The sequence below is a fragment of the Eublepharis macularius genome, chromosome 12, assembly GCF_028583425.1.
Source record: "Eublepharis macularius isolate TG4126 chromosome 12, MPM_Emac_v1.0, whole genome shotgun sequence".
NCBI lineage: Eukaryota > Metazoa > Chordata > Lepidosauria > Squamata > Eublepharidae > Eublepharis > Eublepharis macularius.
In genome coordinates this window covers 13999229-14025848 of record NC_072801.1, presented here as the reverse complement: position 1 = coordinate 14025848, position 26620 = coordinate 13999229, and the positions used below count along the sequence as shown (strand labels likewise).

The 26620-nt window shown below is 46.8% G+C and overlaps 1 protein-coding gene across 1 annotated transcript in view; it reads left to right on the top strand.

Moving 5' to 3' along the window:
* Positions 1 to 23505, top strand: part of SBK1 (SH3 domain binding kinase 1) — a 60458-nt gene extending 36953 nt beyond the window's left edge. Inside the window, exons 2-4 of the mRNA XM_054995419.1 lie at positions 19360 to 19562; positions 21297 to 21499; positions 22717 to 23505. Coding sequence (XP_054851394.1) covers positions 19360 to 19562; positions 21297 to 21499; positions 22717 to 23505 — 1195 coding nt within the window. The remainder of the gene's footprint in view (positions 1 to 19359; positions 19563 to 21296; positions 21500 to 22716) is intronic.
* Positions 23506 to 26620: the final 3115 nt, after the last annotated feature.

Sequence of the window (26620 nt, the reverse complement as noted above, 5' to 3'; positions counted from 1 at the left end):
CAGCCTGCCCAGCCCACCTGCTTTGGCCCGTTTTCTCGGATCGGAGCTTGTGGCTCTCTGCGAGTCCCTTCCTTGCTCAGCCATGTATTCCAGGCCCTCTAAGAAGGTGGGGGGGGGCTGGGGCTGAAGGGAAGTTCTGGATCGATGTAGTCAATTCTCCCCCCTTAATGGTTCCCCCCCTCTGAATTTTGTGTGTGGCTGTCATGCTTTATTGCAATGGTTTTCAGCCTGTGTGGCACCCCTGAACGACACCCAAGTCCCTCCGTCCCCTTGCAGTCCATAGCCAGGGAGTGTTCTCTGGTGAGTACTAGGAGGTGCTGGCCCTTCAAAGCAAGGCAGTACTGCTAGCCCAGGAAGCCTGGTTGGTACCTGCGTGAACTGGGCGTGTGTGTGCCCCGAATCCTTTGCAACACACTGGGTTTCTTTGTTAGGCAAGTCAACGTGGGAAGAGTTTCCCACAGGCAAAAAAGTTTTTTGGGGTGGGTGGGTGGAATGATCCATTTGGCAACTATGAGGGAACAGGTCCAGCTTGAATGGCACTGATGGGGTGAGGCTTGGCCTGTTTTATTCAGCTAGCTGTCAAAAAACAAAAAGGTATGTGTGACCTCCCTGCCCCCATTTCAGGGTTGGACTGGATCTGGGGTGGCCGCTGTGGTTTTGAGACCCACACTTCTTGCTTGTTGTCACAGCTTAGATTTGATTTGGTGACAGCATGGTGGCTGTCCTGCCATCTTCCTTTTGGTTCCTGGGTAGACGGGCGATTCAGACAATGGACACATTCATTCTCGCTTCTTTTTTTAAAGAGCAGCGAAGATGGTGGATTCAGGTTCTCTCCGTCTGTTGTCCATTGCTGTCTAGTGGGTGACAAATAGCTTTCCAAATGCATATAGAACACTTTCCGATGCTAGGTGGATGATGCTAGGTGGATGGCACTCGTATCTATTATCCATTATCCGTATGTTATCTTCATTGTCTGTTTTGTCTTTGAGATGGGTCTTTTCCACAGACTATTTGGTGGATTGCAATAATGGCAGCAAGGCTGTTTTCTTGCAGCCTTTTACAATAATGGCAGTGAGGCTGTTTGCTTGTGGCCTCAGATTTCTGTGGGTCATCATGACGCCACTGTGTTGAGCCACTGCCCCCCCCCCCTTTGTAGACTGAGGTTGAGTGGCAGGAAAGAGGTGGAATGCAAAGGAGCCAATGAGTTCTCTCTGGACTCGGGATACTGAATGTTTCTAAAAGTATTCTCAATCCATGATTATTCGGTGCATTTAAACCAATGATAGTAGCTCAGGACATAAAGGTAAGAGAAATTCTACGCCACAGAATGCTGGATTCTGCAACCAGAATAAATTACTCCAAGTAAATTCGTCTGCATTTCCTTGCTTGTTTTGTGGAACTTGAACATGCAAAGAGGACTTATATCGAGTCACACTGTTGGGACTGTCTGCCCCAGTGTTTTCAACATTTCCAGACCCAGGACCCGCCTTGACCCCATGGTGTTGGAATGGGACCTGCTAAGATGCAAGCCAGTGACATCACAGGAGAAGAAAGGGGGAACCAGAGGTAATTGACCTCACTGGTCTCAAGGTCAGGACCACAGTGGACCACAGAATAAGAGAACTGGGGACAGGAAACACAAGCCCCGCACCAGACGGCTTGTAGCAAGGAACAAGCCAAGGGTTACAAGCAGAGGGTGACTCCTCTATACCACTGAATGACCTTGCATTGCCATCCCGTGTGCTCGCAAAGAGCGGCAAGAAGCATGGTGTCCTTGTTCCGTTTGCACACGCATTAAGCAGCTGTTCTTCCAAAGAGCAGCAACAAAATACGGCAGGTGTACAGCTGGTCATGCCCCTGAAAGTGGGAGCTCTACAACCTTCCTGGAGGTCTTGACTGACAGGTAAAAGACCACTGGTCTATCCAGGCAGAGAAAATTCTCTAACAGTTGCATCACAAAAGGACTCCTGGAAGATCTGAACATGAATTTCTTCGCGTCTCACCTGGCTTGACTCGAACAGTTACTCTGGTAACTGCTTAGGATTGCACTGCAAGGTCAGTATTGTCTACTTAGACTGGCAGCAGCTCTCCAGGGTCTCAAGCAGAGGTCTTTCCTATCCCCTGCTCTCTGAGCCCTTTAACTGGTAATGGCGGGGATTGAACCCGGGACCTTCTGCACGGGAAGCAGATGTTCTACCTCTGAGCCACAGCCCCTTCTTTCCAATACCAGCTTCCTGAGATCCTTTAATTGGAGTTGCCAGTTGAAAAGCCATTGTTAATCAGTGGTAGAGCATTTGCTTGGAATGTCAGAACGTCCCCGGTTCAGTCCTCAGCATCTCCACTTAGGGAGCAGATGATGTAAAATACGTCCACCTGAGATTCCGGACAGCCGGTTCGTCACAGTCGATAATACTGACTTTGATGGATCAAGGTTCCAACACTACAGAAGGCAACTTCATGGGATCCGTGCGGGGAGATGTCAGGGATTCAGCCCTCTGCATGCAAAGCCTGTGCTCTGCCTCAAAGTTGCGTTCCCTCCCCAGCCCCTCCTGGAATTGTCAGTGTTTTGCATTTTGTCTATTGTGAAAGGACAATGGTCTAAAACAACCATTGTCGCCATCTGCGTACTGCTCTTCCCTGTCCAGCATCTCAATACTTTGCAACAAAGCTGCCAGCAAAATTAGGTAACACTGGGCTTTGGTGCCATTTTTTAACATCTGGTTGTAATAGCCAAGGTGTCCAAAAGGAGATTCCAAAAAAGGGCAGAGATCTGATAAGTCCCAGTGACTCCATCAGGTGGACCTCTGGCTCTAGCTATCTCAGGGCCTGCTGTGTGCCCTCTGGGCAGAGATCAGGCTTACCAAACTTATTATTTATTTACTTACATGATTTTTACCCCACATTTTTTGCCCCAGAAGGGCCACCAAGGTGTCTAGCCAATTAAAACATACTGATTAAGATTGATGTGGATGAATGTAATGGAACAGGATGTTTTAAGTGCCTCTATTGAAACTATGCAGTTTTGTGAGTAATATGCAGCTAAAAGCAAGGGAGAAGCGCTAACAGATGCACAACATTTCTTAGAACACTGAGACTTGAAACTAGGAGTCCTAAAGATGTGCCTGCAAAAAGTTGCAAGAGAAGAGACATGTTTAGTATGGAAGCTTGCTCCTAGAAGAATGCATTTGCACTACCTACATAGGCAGATAATGATATGCTTAAAACAAATGGAAATATTCTTTTACTAATCAATGTATTTTACACAATAGCCAGGATACTAACTCAAAGAAAAGGGAAGGAGCAGGCACAAAAGAAAGTTGAAAGCACCTGTCTCTACATAGCAAAAAGGGAGAAAGAGAAGAGCCCAGATAGTGAAAGTAAGTGACCTTTCATATACTTAAAGAGAGGGAAAGTATTTTGCCCCACACAGCCTGCAGAAAGCAGTTTTAACCCACATGATACAAGTAGCCTTGGAGAATGTTATAAGTGCTAAGTCAGCAAAAGAGGAGAGGAACCCACTTCTAGCCTATAGGAAGAGAAGTGTGGAGCGGAAAAGACATTCTTGGAGAAAAGATAAGACACTGGGTCGTCTTGACAAGTAAAGAAAGGTGGGAAATATTATAATTATGTTAATGTCCAAAATCAGTCTTCCAATCAAGAGGCGTTGGGTAGCCAGAGGTGGCAACTGCCAACTGGTCATCGCCAATGGAGATCCCTAGAAGACTTAAGCCAATTAAAAGCCTAATATTTTAATGAACCAAGGGGTATAAAATGTCTTGCCCAAGCTTTGTAATCTTGATGAACCTTGGGTCCTCTGTATGGCCAGGGTCCCTCCCATTTAATTAAATGATTTAAGCAACCTTCTCTCCCTGGATCCTGTGCGCTGTTTTGTTTGGACTAACGAAAATACCATTTAGGTATAACAAGATCATTTTTTTAAAAAAGAGCCCACAAACAATTTAAAACCAGAGCTTAAAATAAGCACAAAAGATAAAAACAAGAGTTGAAGCATTGGGGAGGGAGAAGGGATCATGGAGGGAGTGCCAAATGAAATCAGAGAGTCTTCTTCACCCACTGGTGGAAGACAGCAACAGCACGGGATGGGTGAGTCTCTCTGGGGAGAGAGGTCTAGAGAAGGCCTTCTCCTGGTTGCCACCTGCTTAATCCCAGAAGGACTTTGGATTTGACTTTGGCTGATTCTGCACACGTTGGATAATGTGCTTCCAATCTTCTTTAGAGACCATTTGGAACTGAATTTTTCATGTGTGAAACAAAAAACCCACTTCTAAACTATTGCTAAAGTGCATTGAAAGTGCATTATCCGACGTGTGCAGAATCAGCCTCTGTCAAACAACTGAAGTCAAACAAATTGAAATTGAACCCAGAGAAGATGGAAATGATGCTGGTTGGAAAAGCAGAGATCTTGAACCTGCGGATCTGACCTTTGATGGAGTTCAGTTGACCATGCCTGACTCAGTTAAGATCCAGTGGAAACAGCTGGGCGGAGGGGGGGGGGGGTGATCCATGGTGGAACAGTACAGGAATGTATCCAGAGATATAATTTGCCACATGTTTGAAAATCTGGGGCTCAAACCATGAGTAATCCAGGTGATCCCAACTGTTTTCTAGATGTCCAGCCATGTTGATTAAATGAAGCCACCATGTTCAGAGGAGGTAACACTTTGAATCACTGTTGCTGGTATTCAGCAATGGAAGGAGACTTCGGCCTCCGTGCCCTGTTCAGGGATGGACCTTCTAGTTGGCCACAGTGTGAAAAAGGATGTTGGACTAGAGGAACCATTGGTCTGATCCAGTACTTCTGCTCTTGTGCATTAACTGTGAATTGGATGGGTGTAGGGGGCTCATCTAGATACACATGATCTGTGTAATGCTTTTTTGGCACATCAGTATTTACAACACCCTTGTAATGCAGGCTAATATTAATCTCCATGTTGCATGTTGAAGGCTGAAAGGCAGACAAAGGCTTGGCTGAGCAGGGATTTGAACCGAGGGCTTCCAGACTGAACTGAGGGGCGACCCCCAACTTAAATGCTAAATGACGCTACTTAAATGATACTACAAAAATGCTACTTAAACGATGCAACTTAAATGTTGCTACTTTCAGAAGGGACGCGAAAGCCGGATTTCACCCTAACCCAGCGGCAACACGCACACATATCACAACTCACAAACGTGGCTGATGTAGCACGTAAAACGGGAAACAGCTATTTTTATCTCAAATGATACTCCCTTGTAATGACTGATTAATTTGACGGATCGGGTTGGAAGCCTGTCTTCCGGGGAACAGCTGCTGCGTTAAAGATAGGCATTATCCCTTGCCAGTTTCCACTTTTTATTTTTTTGCCACAAAGGAGCAGGGCTTTGTGGTACTCTCCTTAGATAGATGATGCTTCCCTCACTAGAAGATGATGGACATAGTATTTCTAGGAGCTTGAGTCAGACCCCCCCTAACTCAGATGGGTCTAACTTTGACAGCCAGGATCTCATGCTGAGAAGGGAATTCCTTCAACACCTGTTACCTGAAACCCGTCAACTGGAGATGCCGGGGATTGAGCCCGGGACCTTCGGCATGCAAGACGTGTGCCTTCCTGCCGAGCCATGGCTTTTCCTGTTTCCTCCTCCATGCCTTTGAGAGCTGACATGACAGAAAGTTCAAAGAGTGATTGATGCACCTTTTACAATGAGGCCCAAGAGGGGCGTGCTAGCCATAAAAGCCGACAAAATTAAAATTCTTTCCTACCAGCTGGAAGAGTCTGGAGTTTTGTTTAAAAGAGAACATGACAACAGGGGAAAAGAACCACCAACATCCAGGATTCTTGCCTGCTTTCCTCCTCCATACATTTCTGGGATTGGGAAGGTTAGAGGCACTTGGGCTTTTAAGGCTGTTTATTATTTTGCTGAAATCATTCTATCCTTGCTTGGGGTGATTTACAGCACGGTTAATATGTTAACAAATAAAACAATTAGAAGCCACCGAACTTGTTCCCGACTAAAAAAACAAACCACCCTGCAACCATAAAAAATAAGTAAATTCACACCACTTGGAGAAGATCTACAAAACCCTGCTGTTGGCAATCAGCTTGGTTGTACTGTGGACACTATGAGTGATTCCGCACACGTTGGATAATGCACTTCCAATCCTCTTTACAGATCATTTGGAACGGATTTTTTTGTGTGCAGAACAAAAAATCCACCTCAAACGATTGATAAAGTGCATTGAAAGTGCGTTATCCAACGTGTGTGGAATCAGCCTATATGGTAAACACTTGGATTTTTGTCCACTTATGACAGTTTCAAGTTACTCCCTAGCTGGTAGTGATGGACTGACTGCCCTTGGAAACGTGTTCTCAGTTGTGGGGGCCTGTCCCAGTCTAGTGCATCTTCAAAAGTCAAGGGTTGGCAGGCAGAAACTGAACTGCAAGGGAGCTGTCCAGAAGCATTAACTAGGGTCAGTGACTTGGGCGGCTGACCAGCTGGGGAGCTGTCCAGGAAGAACTAAAAGCAGGGGCGACTTTGTATGTGAGTTGTACCTGCAACTTCCACGCAGCAACTAAGGGTTTTTGTGGGCTGCATGGTTGCCCCTACGCTTCCTTGGTGTACTGATTGGGCCTTGATCTGGACAACTTTGCATATACTCTGATGGGATCTGAGTTGGCAGCGTCAGGCCAAGTCCGATTCCTCATGGTCTAAATGCCCTGGATTAGATAGAGTTCAAACTGGTTCAAACTGTAAAATGAGTTCTGCACGGGGAAAGGCTGCATCCAGCATAGAAGCGATCTTTCCCCAGCGTTTCCTCAACTTTTCTCTCTGCGCATGTACCCAGATGTTTTCTTTACAACAGAGGTGTGGCGGGATTTCAGCACAGCCAGGGCTTTTTTTTCAGCTGGAACGTGGTGGAATGAAGTTCCAGCACCTCTTGAAAATGGTCACATGGCCGGTGGCCCCATCCCCTGATCTCCAGACAGAGGGGAGTTTAGATTCCCCTCCACGCCACTCGAGTGGTGCGGAGGGCAATCTCAACTCCCCTCTGTCTGGAGATCAGGGGGCGGGGCCACCGGCCATGTGACCATTTTCACCGAGGGCAATTTAAACTTTAAAAAACTCCCACACTCCCTGGACTGCACAATGACGTCACTTTGGGTCAGCTGGAACAAGGGGGGAGTTTTTTAAAGTTTAAATTGGCCTTGGTGAAAATGGTCACATGGCTGGTGGCCCCGCCCCCTGATCTCCAGACAGAGGCACATGTGGTACCAGGGCCACCACCTCCCACCAGGAGTTGCCCCCTGTGCTGGCAACCCACTGAGTTCGACCACCTCTTTTCCCAGAAAAAAAGCCCTGAGCACAGCAGAACGTTTACGGTGGTGGAAGCCCAGGGCCAGCCTCTCTTCCCCCTCTTCTTCCTCCTGAATCCTGATTGGTCGAGCTGCAACATTTTGGCATGCCCTTTCCACCCCTTCTCTCCTTCTCCTCCGATCCAGATCACTGCCCTCCGTTCATTTCTGCAGTTTGTCGTCCTCCATTCATCGCCTGTGGCTATTCCCCGGCCCCCTGCTTTTTAAAAAACTTCATTTAAAAAGTTGCACCATTGCACCATTACAAGATATTTATAAAATAAATGTAATGCACTATCCATCTCATCACCTTTTTTCCTAGAGATGTTGGGACCTATAATTCATTCCTAGGGATGTTTTATTGATTTTTATTATTATTTTTATTCACAATGGTCTAGCAGTTTTCTCACCTCTTTTGTGTGAAGAAAATAACCTTAGAAATTGGGAGATCAGTGTGAACGTATATATGATTCCCTGCACTGTACCAACATGTTGATGTCATCTGTCCACATGGCCAGAACAGACCAAAGAACATTATTATTATTTGGTGGGTAAAGGGGACAGGAAAAAGGACTATTGCAGCGATAATGTGTTGCAATGTTGCAACACATGCACAATTAAAAAAAAAAAAAAGACCGTCATTGACACTACTTCTTCTGACTCACAAACAAATTTCCCCATTTACTCCAAAACAGTACAGGGGCTTCAACTGTAGTGCAGAAAGCAAAATCCGACACACATTTGAACTGAATGACATGTGCAGAATGCTGGAAAGCCAAATGAATTTGGATTCTCTCAAACTGAATACAGAGAAACATTGCAGTCAATTGACTGTGCAGAATCGGCCCAAGAAAGGGATCTTGGGGTGGTAGTGGACAGCTCGATGAAAATGTCAACTCTATGTGCAGCTGCTGGCCATTATTAGAAAAGAAATAGAAAATAAAACTGCTGCTTAAACTGCTTTGGTGAGACCATACTTGGAACATTATTTATAGGTCTGGTCACTGCAGGTGAAAAAGGATATTGTAGAGCTTTAAAGGGTTGCAGGGGAAAAAAACAACCAAAATTATCAGAAGCGGGGGATGGGGGGTGGTAGAACAAATGCCCTATGGGGATTGGTTAAAAAACTTAGGGCTGTTTAGCTTATATAATGGGCAAGTTAAAAGAGACATACCATGACCTGGATAGTGCAGGCAAGCCCAACCTTGTTAGATCTTGGAAGGTAAGCAGAGTTGGCCCTGGTTAGTAATCGAAGACCTCCAACAAAGACCAGAGTCGCAGCAGCAGGCAATGGCAAACCACCTCCGTTAGGCTCTTGCCTTGAATAGTCTCTTGCCTTGAAAACTCCACCAGGGGTCACATAAGTCAGCAATGACTTGACGGCATTCTCCACTACCAAGGGGAGACATGATAGAGGCATGGGGTGGATAGAGTGAATTGGGAGGTGCTCTTCTCCCCCTCCCACAATGCGAGAACCCAGGGTCATCCACTGAAACTGAAGGGTGGGAGATGCAGGACAGACAAATGGAAGTATTTCTTCACACAGCGCGTAGTTAAATTCAGGAACTTGCTGCCACAAGATATGCTGTTGGCAACCAGCTTGGAAGCCAAATGAGCCTGTCACCCTGTCTCCTCTATGTCTATAGGGGGTATTGACCATCTACCCCTCATATATGAGCAACCACACATGGTTAAGCCGTGCCTCCACCTCTGTCAGATATTATCGGGTTTTTATACGGTGAGCAGATGTTTTATTAGAAAGCTGTGTTGATTGATTGTGATTTTATCTTTTATTTTTTATCTTCTGTTGTGACCTGCCCTGAGCCCGCATGCGGGGAGGGCGGGATATAGATGATGATGATGATGATGGTGAAGGCTTTAAAAGTGGAGTGGACAAATTCATGGAGGATGGGGCTATCAATGGCTACTAGTCGTGATGGATATGTACTCCTCTTGGCACAGCCTGTTTATATTAGTTATTATGGAGCACAGGCAAGAGGATGTTTGTGGGCTTCTTAGAGCAGAACCACAAGTGACAAAAGGCACAGATTGGACACTTGTCAGCTTCCCTCAAGTTTTGATGGGAAATGTAGGCAGCTTGGCGGAATGTTGGACAAGTGACAGTTGAAAAGTCCATTGGACAGCAGTCAGAGAGCCAAGCTGCAAGACCAGGATGCCTACATTTCCCATCAAAACTTGAGGGAAGCTGACTAGTGTCCAATCTGTGCCTTTTGTCACTTGTGGTTCTGCTCTTAGAGGCAGCTAGTTGGCTACTATGAATGGTGCTGGACTAGATGGATCTTTGGCCTGCTCCAGCATGCAGGGCTTTTTTTCAGCTGGAACGTGGTGGAGTGGAGTTCCGGAACCTCTTGAAAATGGTCACATGGCTGGTGGCCCCACCCGCTGATCTCCAGGCAGAGGGGAGTTTAGATTGCCCTCCACGCCATGCGACGCGGAGGGCAATCTCAACTCCCCTCTGTCTGGAGATCAGGGGGCGTGGCCACCAGCCATGTGACCATTTTCTCCGAGGACAACCCACTGAGTTCCACCACCTCTTTTCCCAGAAAAAAAGCCCTGCCAGCATGGTTCTTATGTTCTTAAATGCCTTGCAAGCGGAATACTAGCTCAGCAGGGAGAAAGCTTTTACCCTGTCCCTCTTGACTTGCTGTGCTTGTTTTCTCTCTGCATGGAGTTTTTTAATGTAGGGGAATGTTCCAAAATAGTCTGACATGGTGCAATCTGCTCTACCACCTGGGCACTTTATCTCTTTGTTCTCCTCCACATGTAAACACAGGGGGTGTGTGTGTGGGATTTCCCATTAGGAGCTTTGCACAAACTTAGAGCTATGGATGAAAATGAGAGAAGTTGGACTTCAAAGAATATTTCAATTGGATGAGAAATAGAATCAGGTGGCCAAAAGGGGGTCCTGGGGCTTGGATTCCAGGCCCCCTCCCTTTGAATTTATTCACCGCGCCAGCAAGGCCCTGGAGGGAAGCCATCGCAGACGACAACTGAGGACAGAGGGAGAGATTTTGCCCTGGGCTGGATGGAATGCTTTAAATGGAGGTGACCTGCTGAGATTGATCAGAGCGAAGGAGGCGATGGATGAGAAGGAACCCAAGCAAAGCTGGGAGGAGGGGGGAGCAGGTGGCGGAGCTTGAAGGAAAGGAGGCCACCTGAGCAGCAGGCAAAAAGACAAAGGGAAGAGCAGTGGAGAGGGGGAGGGAGAGCACTTAATGGAGCTTTGTTCGCAGCAAAGCGCCAAGCGGGTGTCGCCGGAGAGCCAGAAACCACTGCAACCAAACACAACTGGTGATAAGAGATTCAGGAGCACTGGGGGAGCTTCTTTCTCGGCCATCGCTGCATTCCCAGAAATGAGAAATCGAGAGAGTGATCACTGTATCTGACCGAGGCTGGAACCTAGGAAGGATTTATCCTAGCCAAAACTGGCCGATCCGACTATTGCATGTTTAAACTGTCCTCCTGCCCATAAGCTTAGAGCAGCATACAGAGTCCCCCTTCTTCCATTTTATCCTCACAACAACCCTGGGAGGTAGATTAGGTTGAGAGAATGTGACCGGCCCAAGGTTGCCGAGGAAGCTGACTGGGGATTTGAACTCAGGGCCATCTGACACTCCAGCCGCTGCACACTAAATCAGCATCCTATCAGTGAGATAAGGTGAGGATGGCTTCAGGCAGAGAAGTGCGTGTGCTGTTTGTGAATCCTTTTATATCTTCATACAATTATATAACAATAAGCATAGAAAATGGTACTGGGAACAGTATCCGCCCTCCTGACACCACTGGCTTTTGTTTTAAGCAAGTACCTAGTCTGTTTCCCTCTCCCCCCTTAAAAAAAGTGTAACGGCAAAACCTGCTGAAATTCTAGAAGCTGGAGAGGTAGTGTAGGAAAACTTGAGAGTGGTTGGTATTTCGGGGCTCTGCACAGATCCCTAATCCTCCACATGGTTAACACAGGCAGAAATCGGTGACTTAAAATAACGTAAATGATGGAAATGCATGCCACTTTTGCAGGATGCGGAGTTGATTTTGCTGTAGAATTTGTACCGTCTAGGCACAGAATCGTGGTGCAAAATTTGCACAGAATCTTAAGGGTTGTTTTTTTTTTGAAGTGTGTCATTTACAAGGGCATAAGCAACCTCTTTGTTTTTCCTAGGTTGTTTAGCTTCGAGGCTCTTCTTTCTTATAATCCGTTCCTATTTGCCTGTCTCCTTCTGGTCTCTTCTTCCTTAGTGGCCAAGAAATGGAGGATTCCAAATATTATCTGGTGTATTGTTGATAGCTGAGTCCTCCATTCAAGTAGAAAACTGGTTTGAGCTAAGGTTGCCAATTCCAGCTTGAGAAAATCGTGGAGATTTGTGGACAAAAATTTGGGTGGGGAACATGCTCAGCAGGGAAGATGCTCAGCTGTTATTTCCTCCAACAGATCTCTGTAAACTGGAGATCAGTTGTAATTCCAGGTGATCTCCAGCCCTGGCTGGTGTCTTGAGCAGTGTGGCTCTTATTATCATAGATAATGATGGGTACGGTATACATTGAGGTCATGTAAGTAAAACTTTCCCAGAAAACAAGGAGGGACTTCTCTTTTTAAAAAGTGATACAGCAATTAAATAAGTTCTAATAAATCATCAACACCAGCCAGTGCTGGCCAAGGGGAGTCCTAGAGGGACTAAAGAATGAAGTGGCTGAGCTACCAACAAAGCAAGATCGTTTATCATCAAACAGTGTCAGAGATCCAGAGGCCTGGAGCGTAGCCAGGGGAGAGACGAGTGCTTTTCAAAAGCTGCTGTTCTGCGCTGGGATTTTGGAAAGCTGGGCACGAAACAATAAAAAGCGAAAGTCCTGCAGTATAAAACAACAGCCAGCAATCCCGTTGATGTTAGAATTCCACATATGTAGTGTGAGCAGATGGGTTTGCCTGGGAGAGAAAGGGCTGGCACGTTTGCAACGGGGAAGGGGACAGACAGACACACAGTTCCATTCTCCTTTCAGAAGATGGCTTTCAATGGGTTCTGTTCATCAGAGGCTGGATAACTGGTAACCCTGGTAACAACTGGGCAAAAGGTGTGGAGTTGCCATGGTTTAAGGGATGTGCAAAGGAAGCAATGCACTCAAGGGAGACGAGCGCGCAGCTGCCCGTCTGTGAGGGTCACATCTCACAAGACAGAGTGCGGAATCTCTGTGCCAGCACAGCAGGTGGGAAAAGGTAGACATTGCTGTGTTTCTTTCCAAATTATTCACAGGGCAGGGTGGGCAGAGAGAGGCTATCCTTTCCTGACAGTTGCCGGTATTTTGAAGAGAAAAGCCACAATTTATACATACGCAAAACGTATTTGCCTGATGTGACGGTGAGAAATGGCAGTCCACCTTGTTTCCAGAGCAGAAGCGTTAAGACTCCACAGGAGTTATGTGAAGATAGTTTCATAAGCCCTTGCAGCTTGTGTTGTCTAATACCAGGTTTGGATTGGCAAGCATGCTGGTCAAACACCTGCTTTTTCTGAAGAACGACTACCCCCCAATGTATTTTAAGAATATTTCTTTTGATGACGATTGCATTTTGTTCCTTTTCATTCATTCATTCATTCATTCATTCATTCATTCATACCCTGACTTTTGCCTCAGGGCTGATCCAAAGCCACTTACATCATTCTCCTCTGCTCCACTTTATCCTCCCAACAACCCTGTGAGGTTGGATAGGCTGGGTGTTTGTGATGGCCCAAGATCACCCAGCAAGCTTCCATGGCAAGTTGAGGAGTAAAACCTGCCTCTACCAAATCCAAGTCCAATATTGTAACCACTACACTTTATTAACTGTCTTATGACCTTGTAACTGATATTGATTCATTTCCAAGGCCAGTTTAATCAACAGAAGTGGCAGGTTCCCATTTCCAATCTTAATAATAATAATAATAACAATAATAACATTCAATTTATATATCGCCCTTTGGGACAACTTAACTCCCACTCAGAGCAGTTTACAAAGTGTGCTATTATTATCCCCACAACAAAACACCCTGTGAGGTGGGTGGGGCTGAGAGAGCTCCTAGAAGCTGTGACTGACCCAAGGTCACCCAGCTGGCTTCAAGTGGAGGAGTGGGGAATCAAACCCAGCTCTCCAAATTAGAGTCCCGCGCTCTTAACCTTTACACCAAACTGGCTCTCACACCAAACTGGCTCTTGTGTATGACCGGAACTCAGCCTCAGCAATATGGAGATAACTGTATTCTTTCATTTTCCTTTCTACTAAGCAACTCTTTTAACGGGCTTTAGCTGCATAAAAATCTTTGCCTGGCAGCCCATCTACCCCTCCAGTCAGCTTGCCACCCACCCCGTGGGGATTGTGCAATAAGAATGCCATGATATTTTTACTTGGTGTTTTAATCATTATGCTGCCTGCTTTACATTTCTGATGTGATCCGTTCTGAGCCTGATTTTCAGGGAGACTGGAATACAAGTGTAAGTAAATAAATAAATAACTCCATATAAAGATTTTTTAACAGAACCATATTTGGTTCTGTACTGGGCCACTATTGGCTCTAAAGCCAGAGGTTGCAGACATCCATTCTGGACCTTCAGATTGCTTTTATCACAGGGTGTTGGCAATCCCAGCTGAAAGTGATTGGAGGGAAGTGGCTGGACGAGATGTTCCATGTTTGGGAGAGCAATTCGGTGCCCTTAAATAGGCTTCTCATTGTGGTCAGCATGTCCAGAAAAAAGCATGCCCAATAGGGCCAGTGGCAGGTGCATAACAAAAAGAAAGCAATTGCAGAATTTGCATTATTTGGGCAGGTTGCAGAATCTGGATTGCCTGGGTACAGAATATCACTATTTGGAGTGCAAATGCACGGGTCTAGTCCTACTGGCATCATTTCCTGGTTCCTGTGCCCTCTTATTTAACCTGATGCAGGGGTGGGGTAGGAACTAACCATTCGGTACCCTCTCAAAATGGCACCACTGAGTCACTTCCTGGTTTCCCATCGCCAAGGTGGTTATAGAAGCCTAGCTAGGTATGGAAGACAGTGGGGATACAGACCACAGCCTACTATATAAAAGGCTAACCGTGTTCCAGACAACTCACTTCCTACCCTGGTGCGCCTCCAGAGGGCACTGCTGTGGAGGGAAGCCCAGAAGAGGCAGCCAGATCTTCAGACAGCGTGCCGCAGTAGAAAGCCCAGGCCGAAACCAGGCGCGGAGCAGACGGCAACAAAGTGGACTGCCTAAAAAGGGGCATGTGCCTGATGCAATAGGGAAGGGTCCTAGTGGGGAGGGGGCAGAGGATGGGACTTACTGGGCCAGTTTGCCTTAGGGGTGCCATAGGCTCTTCCCCAGCCTATTTTGCATATACTGCATACTATTTGCTAACAGAGACGTGAACTGCCGCATCATCCAGGAGTTGCTTTTGTTTATGCTTCTGGCTATTGCCCCACACAAACGGAAAGATTAGGGGCAGCATTTTTGATGTGGCCATGCCAGGATTTTCTCTTTTTTTCATTCTTGTTGTGGGGAGTTTTAGCAAGCATGTCAGTCATAGCTGGGACCATTTTCATTGGGTAGAATAATGGAAGGCGGGAATAGACTTGTTTCCCACTATGGCTGATTCCGCACACGTTGGATAATGCACTTTCAGTGCACTTTATCAATCGTTTGAGGTGGATTTTTTGTTCCGCACACGAAAGAATCAGTTCCAAATGATCTATAAAGAGGATTGGAAGCGCATTATCCAACATGTGCGGAATCAGCCTGTGTGTTTGTTTCTTATCTTTGGTTCTACAAGGACTCAAGTTTTTTTTTTTAATGAAAGCTGAGAATCTGGCCAGCTAATGGGCTAAAAGGCATGCCCAGAATGTGGGCTAAATCCACAACCACCACCTTAGCTTAAATGAGCTTGATGGCTCAGAAAAGGACATGGGTGGGAAGTAGGATGAATTGCAAAAACCCTCAAGCCAAACTGAAAACTCCCAGTGTCCCTTCGTTCTAGATCTTCACCCTCACCTTCTTGGAGACCCTTGGGAGTCTCCAAGAAGGGGCAGCTGATTGAAACTTCGGCCAACCTCTGAGATTCAGCGGTCCTAGCCTTCTGTGCTCATGACATAGCCTGGAGCCTCGTTGTCAGCAAGCACAAATGAAATGCAAAGCATTGCTCCAGTGGCTGAAACCAAAATCCCACAGGTGTCATTTGCCCCCCCAGCTCTGCAAAGCTTCTGGAAGGGTCTAGCCTTTCCATTCTTGGCTACCAGTTGACTGGTGAACTGACCAAGCCCATTTCTTTTTAGGCCAATCAAACATATGTTCCTTTGTCTGCAGTCCTGTACTGGGAGATTAAAACAGGCCGGAAGCCACCTGAACATATATTAGTCAAATGACTAATAATTGGAGGAATTAATTTTTGTACAAGCAATTTATTTTGTATTTACATTACACTATTACCAGCATATATAAAAAGTTTTCCATCATTGTTTAGTATGGTTTTCGCTGCCTTCCCTCCCCCTTTTCTTACCTTGGTCTAGTGGGAAGAGCGTACCCCCGTCTTTTTTCGTTTACTTGGAAGCAACCTGAGCCAAGTGACCTTGTGGTGGAGGAGTTGCAAGGGTCAGGGGCAACAAGAAAGAGCAACGCTTAACCTATGCCCTATTCAGAAGCTGCCACCACTGCTAGGCCTAGGGTTGCCAGCTCCAGGTTGGGAAATTCCTGGAGATTTGGGGGTGGAGCCTGGAGTGGGTGGGGTTTAGGGAGGGGAGGGAGCTCAGCAGGTTATAATGTTATAGAGTCCACCCTCCAAAGCAGCCATTTTCTCCAGGGGAACTGATGTCTGTCAACAGGAGATCAGTTGTAATTACGGGAGATCTCCAGCTACCACCTGGAGGCTGGCAACCCTAGCTAGGCCGCAACGCCCCAGCTGTATTGTGGGGATAATAACACTGACTTTGTTCACCACCCTGAGTGTGGCACACTGTTGTTGTTGTTGTTATTGGGCTCAGCTAAGCTTGCTCCTGACCATCAGGAGCCCTCCAAGGCAGCATCCCATTGGGATCTTCCCCAGTTAAGTTGAAGGTCCAGTCCACTCGTGGTTGCGATAAGGGAAGGCTTGTCCCAGATGCTATTTCTATGCATTAAATTGGCCTTTAAAGCAACCCCGGCACCTCTGGGCGCGAAGCCTTTTCCCCTTTGCCCAGCCTCTTGCCTGCTAATTGCATTGATTTCCACATTAGCGCAGACTGTAAAGCCATTTTGTTTCAGGCCGTTTAATAACGGGGTGTTTGTTCCGTGTGCTGTCATTTTTGGAGGGGTTTCCAAGAGGCTGGCTGGACTTAACGAACGATGTGCAGACTCTCCTGTTTAGTGCCCAGGGGGTAACTAGCTGAACCACGTGGCCTCCAGCCTTCTCGAGGAGCTGCTAATGAGTTGCCAATTAGTTATCGGCAGCACTGATCCACCCGGAGCTGGGGGCCATAAGAGAGCTACGGCAAGCAAGCTTCCTAATGGGAAAAAAGCAAGCATCTGTTTTTATGGTTTGTGTTGAGACTCAGGCCCGCATCCCAGTGGGAGAAGGGAACGAGTCCCATCAAATGTGGATTATCCACCATATGCTTTAGTGGTATGGAAGGCAGACAGTTTCAAATTAAACACTTTCAAACTGTCTCCCTTCCATACCACTAAGCTCTATGTTGAATAATCCAAATTTAATGGGACGCATCGCATGGTTCACTGGTTGTGGGTGTGCACACACACACATTTATGTATAGCCAGTGCGATGTAGTGGGGACAGTGTAGGACTAGGATCCCACAGGAAGCAGCATGCCTGTGTCTACCTGTAAACTGTAGCCTTCGCTGGACTAGCCCTGTCTCCTCTTCCAAACTTGTCTCGCTCAAGAATTAGGCGGTGGAGAGGTAACCATGAGAGGCAGAACTGTGGCCCATCACAAACGGGCCGGCTGCCAAAATGGCCTCTCCATCATTTTATAGATGAAAACAGGGACCTGTAACACTCCAATTTCTATGGCAAAGATAACTGCTTGACCCTCCACATAAACACAGTATTACTCATAACTCAAGGGCGTTCTCCACGAGCTATGCGCTGTCTTCCTCTCCTCTACAATACCTTAAGCAAAAATGTTTGCTTATTGGTTTGGGTAAAGATAGCCCAGAAAAGTATCACAGACAGGTATATTTGCTTATGGGGCGTCTTCCTCCCTGCCACAACTGGGTAATATTACCAAGTTTGGCTTTTATTGATTCTTTGCCAAGTGAGCACAAAAGTATAAACGTGCATCTTCTGAGATTAAACTCTTATTTTTAATTTAATCATTAAGACATTTCCTCTCTACTTTCAGCCGAAGGTGCTGAAGTCAAATCTACGTGGCACAAGAGACCCTAAAATCATGGCCTGAAACATTCCTTCTCCCTTAAAAAAACACCTATTCTGACAAAGAGTTCTGAAGCACCCAGAAGCTTGCACAGTTTGGTGTCATTTTGGCTGATCTTAATGCATGGCTGGGATTTTGCTCTCAGCTGATGCATGGCTACTTGAAACTTCTGCTGTGAAATGGAGTCCTTCGGATTATGAAGCCCCAGGACAGCATACTTGGGTGCAAGATTTAGCACTGTGTAACAGGAATGGAAAAAGCAAGATTTGGGGAACTGTGCGGCCTTTTAAGGGGAGAAGAAGCTGCAGCCAGGCTGGAGGGAAAACGGAGTGACAGCCTATAAATACCTGCCGCAGATTTGGAGCAAGGAAGGAGGGGGCGGATAATCTTTTAGTCAATGAGAAGTAGCTAAACACAGCAGTTTGAGTCGTAGCGGGAGGAAGAATGCAAGACTCGTAAATGCCGCAGGGCTCGCCAATCTGGTGAGCAATTCCCAAAATGAGATACAGGTCTAGGAGAGGTTCTTGCTTCACCCACACAAAGTAGCCACAGCGATTCTGTATCACCTCAACCCCACATTGCTGATACACAGAGATAATAATACTGACCTATATTCTGGGAGCCTATTGTAACAATCTCTGAGGTGAGCGGGCATCACAAAACAAATCCTGTCTGAGCTGAACAAGTTTAAAGCAAGGACAACTTAATGAGATACAGTGTTGTCCAGTGGTTAGCATGGTGAAGCAGGCTCTGGGAGATCTAGGTTCGAAACCCCATCTTTCCAGGAAGCTTGTTGGGTGACCTTGGGCCAGTTGTTCACTCTCTCAGCCTCTTCTACCTCACAGGATTGTGGTAAGCGAGCTGTGACTTGAAAAGCTCTGAAGAAGGGAGCTTTGACTCTTTAAAGCTTATACCCTGAAAATCTTATTGGTCTCTGAGGTGCTAGTCTACTCAAATTCTGCTGTTCTACTACAGGCTGACATGGCTACCTACCTGAAACTACCTCTGGATTGGAGGTGGCAGTTTCGGCAAGATTAAAAGGAATTCTCATAAATATATGCTTAACAGGGGTGGGGGGTGGGGGGGACGAACAAAGTAATGTACTTTAAGATTGTTAGTTGTATTTACTTTTGATTTTTCTAATGCATGGGAAATATTTTTAGCTCACTCTAAATGTGTCCTTCAAAAACACATTTCACCACCTGTTAAAACGCTAAAAACAAAGCTGGGAGCCCTGTTTCTAGTGACAGACGTGTGTATACTTGAAGGGTTAAACTGCATTTCCCTTGCTTGGAAGGAACCATGGCAAATTGAGGCTGCGTGAACAAGTAATTTTATTGACAGATGGCATGAGAAACATGAATGTGGGGTATATGACGCTGAGTTTCCTGCATCTAAAACTTACACCGGGCTAGCTTTAAGCTGTTACAATTTGACATTGGGTTGTGAAACTGAATGTTAAACTTCAAATTTACGAACTGACATTTCAGATCTCAGATTTTGAAATCTGAAAGACTGACTGCATTTGAGTTTTGACTTCACTCCTAGCTCTACTCAGACCTGCCCTGGAGGTGACTTATCACCATAGCGGATGCCTAACAGTCCCTCTTTGTCTCTTTCAGCATGACAATGAGTGCAGGCTCCATTGAACAGGAGCCATCACGCAAGCTGGCCTGTTGTGGGGTGCCCCTCATCACAGAGGACATGCAGTCGCTGGCCATCCGCACACTCTCTGGCACGGACATCAACAAACACTATGACCTCATCCGCGAGCTTGGAAAGGGGACCTACGGCAAGGTGGATCTTGTCTCCCACAAGAGCACAGGTGAGCTCAGCAACGCCCCCCTCACTGATGGTTTCTAAGCAGGACGATTGTTTAAATTCCTGCTCCTCTGTAGGTGACCCAGAAACATTCCCATAGGGTCCTCAACACTTGAGGCTCACAGGGCAAGGCCACATTTTCCAACAAGGTGGCATTTCCTAACACTAGAAATAAGGTTTCCAGGTACCCCTCACCGCTCGTTGGGAGGATAGAGCCCCTGGCACTTACCTTGTGTGCTGCATGGGGTCCTGTTCGTGCATGCACCCCAGAGCCGGCGTGATGACATCAATTCTGAAAGTGATAGCACCATGCCGGCCGCGTGAGTGCTCCCGCGCTCCGCCTGGGGCTGAGTCAGCTCATTTGGGGACCAAATCAGCTCCAAACAAAGCATGGGAACGCTCCCACGGGTGGCGTGACGGCGTCACTTCCAGAAGTGACGTCGCTGCAATGCTTGGGAGTGCATACACATGGCACGCACTCCTGAAGTGCCTGCTGGTGGTGGGCAACCTCTGGGAGCTTGCACCCTCCTGCTGATTGCTGGGTGTTGGCGGACGAGGGGGCAAATCCCCAGGAGTTTGCCCACCACTGGCATGCACCTGGGAACCCTAACTAGAAATTGTACATATGAAGACTATTAATGGATCGGGCCAATGATCTTTTTAGTTTAGCATCCTGCGTCAGAGTGGCCAACCAGATTCGCCCCCAGACAAGGCAGGAGACCAAAGCCTCTCCCCACGTTGCCTCCCCCATAACTGTTATTCTGTGGGTTACCGCTTCTGAACATGCATGTTCTATTGAGACCTCACAGCCATTGCTGAACCTCTCCTCTGCAAATTTGCCTCATCCCCTTTTAAAGCCAACTAAACCAGTACCTTATATCCTGAGACAGGGAGTCCCACAAGTTAATTACTACATAGGATCTGTGAATGGGTATAGTCCCAATATAGCATTCAAGATACAAAATAATCTTCCCCGTGCACTAATTTTTTTTTAAAAGGAGATTAACTATTGGAGGTAAAATCGAAAAGAGTCCAGTAGCACCTTTAAGACTAACCAACTTTACTGTAGCATAAGCTTTCGAGAATCACATCTGACGAAGAGAACTGTGATTCTCGAAAGCTTATGCTACAATAAAGTTGGTTAGTCTTAAAGGTGCTACTGGACTCTTTTCGATTTTGCTACTACAGACTTAACATGGCTAGCTCCTCTGGACTATTGGAGGTGAAATCCTCGCATGCCTGAATTGCCACTGAGGGCGAAGCTACAAGTGATGAATGACACTTGAACAGCAAGTGTATTTCTCCCTGTTCACTTGCACTCCACTCAATCCACTTGCCATTCAAGTGTCATTCGTCACTTGTAGCTTGGCCCTGAGTTATACCAGCAGTAAATTAAATTAATATAATTAACGTGAAGGTTCCTTGTCTGGTGATATTTGAGGGATTTCTACAGAAGAGTTTTGGTGTGATGAGCAAAGTTCCTCAGAAATGGTCGTGATGGTTTCTTTGCCTCTATCATTTTAACTTGATGTAGATCCAACAATATCTTTTTCAACTGACCAATCTTAGATGGGTTTGGTCACCAGAGTCAAAACAGCACCTGAAGAGAAGTTTTAAAAATCCCTGTCCTGGGAGCCAGAACATTCCTTCAACGCTGACTTCTCTAGGCTCTTTCCTTCCTTCATACTCTCTGAGATGACTTCCTCAGCTTTCTCCTTCGTTTCTCCCCTGACCTCAGGAACCAAGATGGCGCTGAAGTTTGTCAACAAGAACAAGACCAAGATGAAGAACTTCTTGAGGGAGTTCAGTATTACCAATACACTTTCCTCCAGCCCGTTCATCATTAAGGTCTTCGACGTGGTCTTTGAGACCGAGGATTGCTATGTCTTTGCTCAGGAATATGCGCCTGGTGGTGACCTTTTTGATATCATTCCTCCACAGGTAACCATGTTACCGTTTTGGGTTTTTGGCTGTTTAGGCCCTCAAGTAGGGTTGCTAACTTCAGGTTGTTAAAATTCCTGGAGATTTGCGATGGGCTGGGGAGGGTGGGGTTTGAGGAAGGGAGAGGTCTCAGTGGGATATAATGCCATAGAGTTCACCCTTCAAAGCAGCCATTTTCTCCACTGGAATTGGTCTGTGTCGCCTGGAGATCTTATTAAATAATAACATCCCCTTACTAGCCTCGTTATTTGCATTTTGCTGCTTAATACTGCAGCATTCCTTCCTTATTTTCTCAGTTTAAGAAGCCCGTCTTTTTCTGGATGCACAATGTACAAACTTTAAAAAAGTATTTAGAAAAGGAAAAATACCAGGTTTAAAGATGACACTCCCCGAGGACCATCTTAAGCAATATTATTAGATATTTAGCGTATTCACAGTTAGCCAAATTGGGCCCTGTAGTTTATTTAAAATATTTATGCCTCCATCCCCTAGCAACACATGAAGATAGCTCACAAAGGTAAGTATTCTAAAAACAGTAAAACAAGAGAACAAGAAGCGACAAAGATAATGAGAGCAGCAAAAGTAGAAAAAAAACCCAACAAAAACAATTTAAATCAATGTTGTATAGAAACTTAAAGGTCTTAAAATCCTAAAAGGACTTATCAAATCCAGAGCCAGTTTGGTATAGTGGTTAAGAGTGGCAGGACTCTAATCTGGAGAACCGGGTTTGATTCCCCACTTTTCTGCTTGAAGCCAGCTGGGTGACCTTGGGTCAGTCACAGCTCTCTCAGAGCTCTCTCAGCCCCACCCACCTTACAGGGTGATTGTTGTTGTAAGGATAATAATAACACACTTTGTAAACTGCTCTGAATGGGCATTATATAAATTGGTATATAAATTGAGTGTTGTTGTTGTTAAAAGTCTATTAAAAGGCCATAGCATAAAAACAGGGCAATCTGATAATACAGTTAATAATACTCAAGTGAGGGAGATCTTAAAAGCCTGGAAAGATAAAAATGTTTGTGCCTGACCTAGGTTGTGCAGGGAGGGAGTTCCAGAGCCCGGGCACCATAACTGAAAAGGCCCTGCCTGTCTCTAATGCTCACCTACCTAGTATGTGAAAGCAGGGTTATTTAGAGCACTGACTGATGAAGGTCTTAATGAGCAGGCCATGTTGTTGCTAATCCCAGGTGCATGATATTTATCTGTGATTGCAGGTGGGGCTTCCGGAAGACATGGTGAAGCGTTGCGTACAACAGCTTGGCTTGGCGCTAGATTACATGCACAGTAAAAACTTGGTACACAGGGACATCAAGCCGGAAAACGTGCTTCTCTTTGACCATGACTGCCGGCGTGTCAAACTGGCAGACTTTGGCATGACGCGCAAAGTGGGATGCCGGGTGAAGCGCATCAGCGGGACCATCCCATACACAGCGCCTGAGGTGTGCCAGGCAGGCCGGGCTGAGGGCTTTACTGTGGACACTAGTATCGATGTGTGGGCTTTCGGGGTGCTCATCTTTTGTGTGCTGACAGGCAACTTCCCCTGGGAAGCTGCCTCAGCTTCGGACACGTTCTTTGAAGAATTTGTGAGGTGGCAAAAGGGGCGCCTGGCCGGCTTGCCCTCGCAGTGGCGCCGCTTCACGGACAATGCGCTGCGCATGTTCCAGCGCCTGCTGGCTCTTGATCCTGAAAAACGTTGCCCCGTGAAGGAGGTCTTCTTCTTCATCAAGTATGATCTGATGTCAGAGGTGCGCCGCCGCCCTTCGTACCGCTCCCGCAAGCACACCGCAGACAAGCTCTCCACGGGCCCACACCGTCACGAGACACCCAGCGCCTGCACTCCAACACCACTCAAGAGGACCATTCTGACTGAAGGAAGTGTCTCCCGGCTGTCTGGCTCCGAGTCTGGCCTGCCTTCCCCAGGGGGAGGTAATAGAACTGACGGACGTCAGGACAAAGGCAAAGGCCAAATGGTGCTGGCCACAGCCATCGAGATCTGCGTCTGATGAGGGTGGCAGGCCCCTTAGTGCCTCGCAGCCTGCAATGGTCACCACTGCAGTACCCTCCCTTGCTTTGGGACAGGATGCGTGCAGAAATTCTTCTATTCAGAGAGGGGGAAAAAGGGACCAGAATCCATGTCTTTCACGGCAAAAACAAAACAAACAAATAATAATTCTCATTATACTCAAAAATCCTAAAAGATGCAAAATGTATCTGTTAGTGGGATAAGACCTTTGTAGGAAAGGCCATCTCTCTCATGGAGACTGAGACCTAAGGGGGCTAAGTTAAGGGACCTGACTGGTTGGTGGCTGGCGAGAACGCAGCTTGGCACGACAACGGCAAATGTTTGGTGAACTCACTCCGCTGTTTCTGAAGCCAGCGAGTTGGACTCTCTTTTTTTTTTTTTGCTAGTCGGGGGGTAGTGTCTGTTCTGAGGGGTGGGGGAACTGTTGCCAAGAAGTAATAATAATTAATAGTGATGAGATGGGAGGCAGGGGGAGGGAGGGAAGGGACCGTAGTGTTGGTGGAGCAGCCTCACTCCCTTGACCAGGAGTTCCCTTTGCAAGGTTGGTGGGCCTGGAAGGACGAGTAGAGGCAGATGCTGAGCAAAGAGGACAAAGCTCTTGCAGTACACAGTCTGATTCTTATGGTGCCTTCTTGCTCAGCCTGACCTTTAGTCCCTCCTGAGGGCAGCTTTGAGGTGCACAAAGACTGTAGTGTCTTGTTTCTCATAACCTGTGGATGACTGAAGGACCCCCCCCCTTCCAAGATAAGAGGTCAGAGGTCTAAGATAAGGACTCAGCTGGGGAGGCCTCAGCAGAGTCCCAAACAGGCATCTGTCCCTTCACAGGGCTCTTTGTCCTAACTTAGAGGAAGTTTCTGAGGCATCCCAGAGGATTAAGAGAGCCCAACTGGCTCAGCTGTGGTGCTCGGCCTGAACTGACCCACAGCTGTATCTTTTCCTGAGGGAGTGGCAATGAGCGGTCTTTCCCACCCCCCAACTGGCGCGCTCCCAGTCTGACTGAGCTGTAGAGTCAGGACAATCTGAGGAACACTGAGATATTGCAGTGCTGCCAGGGAAGCAATTGGTGCCACTGATGTAGCAAGTGTCTCCCGTGTCATTGTGTGTGTGTGTGTGTGTGTGTGTGTGTGTGTCTATGTGGTGGTTGTCAGGTCAACTGTGGTGGTTTGCCGTGTTTCCATCACCCCCTCAGGAAAGAGACATTTCTTTTTGCTCCCAAGGGCCTAACCAGAGGCCTGGGTGCTCAGGCCTACAACAGAGACGGCAAAGGCAAAGCCGTTTGGACTGGGACCATTGTCTCTCCCTGAGGGACATGTTGTGGGAATTCAGATTTATTCCTGTGCTCCTGTGGGACTCTTCAGATAAGACTGAGCCACCCACCTGGACAGAATAGGATGCTAGAAAAGTGTAGCCCTCCATAGGAGCAGCCTGGGAGAGGAAAGGGAGAATCACACTGCAGTATCCCTCGGCCTAACAATACCCTCAATTGTATGACATCAAGGGCTCATTTCATACAACCCTTCTATCTGGGCTGACTTTTTAATCAGCTTGGGATAATGGTATACCTGTGGCAGTGTTTCTTAAGGAAGAGGGAAAGGGAGAGGTTGGTTCAGCATTTTAAAAACATTTTTTTAGCTACGAACTGTCCAATATGGCTGAAATGCACACTCCTTGGGCCTCTTGGAGAATAGTCGTTGCCCATGGTGGAATGTTACGGCAACACATTGACTGTGGGTACACCGCTGAGGAAAATATCACAGGCTGGATTCAACAATATGTCTGTCCATGTGCCCACTGGCCATATGTTTTGTCCCTGAGGCAAGTTGCAAGGAGTGGCATATGCTTTGAGGTGAGCTTGCAATTTAACCAGGGTTTAGGAGGTTTGGAGTGAGGGTTTTCCCCCTCCCCATCCACAAAGGGGTCTCCTACCAATGAGATGCCCTCCTTTTATCAAGGGCTTGACCAATACGGACCTCTGCCATTGACTTGACCTGCCACACCGACCTGTGTGCGCGAGGGGTTTGTATAACTGGCAGTTGCCGCATGGAGGCCGTTGCCTTGGGGAGAGCTCTAAAAAGTGTTGACCACTGCATCAGCTCTCTGTGAGGCAATGTTGGCTGCGTCATGGCCTATCTTACATCTGCTTATGGCCTTCTCTACCCAAAGCAGGAGAGAACACAACTGGACAGAGAAACCCAACTCAGTCCTTGATTATCCCCTCAGTGAAACCTCCATGTCTCCACCTAACAGACTGTGGGCATCCCCAAGTAGGGGGTTGGAGGGGATTTACCCTGCTCCTCTCCAAGGCTCCATACTTTCTGCTCAAAGGGCTATAGTGCTATTTCTGAAGCAACAGTAGTTTACAACAAACACAACAAAAACAAACCCCAGACACAAAAAATGAGTGCCCACTATCCATTCCCTCCCCTTGCCCTTCCAAACCCAAGGAGGAGGGCAACACTCAGCAGCTGGTTTTTACCAGATTACTTTGTGTGCTTGTGTGTGAAAAGCAAGGGTGTGTTTTTCCACATAAACAATGCCAACCATCTGCACCCTTGCCAAAGACATTGACCTGAATTGTCCATAAGGTCCAGATATATGGCAGGCACATAAAACCTAACCATTGTGTCATTCCCAAGCAGGACTCTGGTGAAATATAAGGTTGGGGGGGGAAGTGTGAGGAACACCACTTAACTGCCTTCTTTACTGCCCTTCGGGCAAGTTCTCCATTTCGAGGGGCACCAAATATCATGATGTTCTTTGGCATGACCTGGTAGACCACTGCTCATTGTCTATACCCCGCTAATCACTCACTATGTCTTGCCAGTCCACGCCCAAGTCTTCTGGAAAAGACACCATCAGTTCTCTCCCTTCTCTCTTGGCATTCCCCCCGCCATCTTGTGTGTGTTTGGGGTGGGGGTTGGAGTGGCAGCCAACACTAGAATTTTTTTTAGAAAATAGGTATTACACAGGTTTTAGATATTAGCCGCAATTTCTCCTTTTTGCCTTAGGTCCCAACTGTCCTTGATCTTTTGCGCAATAATGTAGATAAGGATTAAGAACACCACATAGACCTTTTTAAAAAATAATTCAGTTGG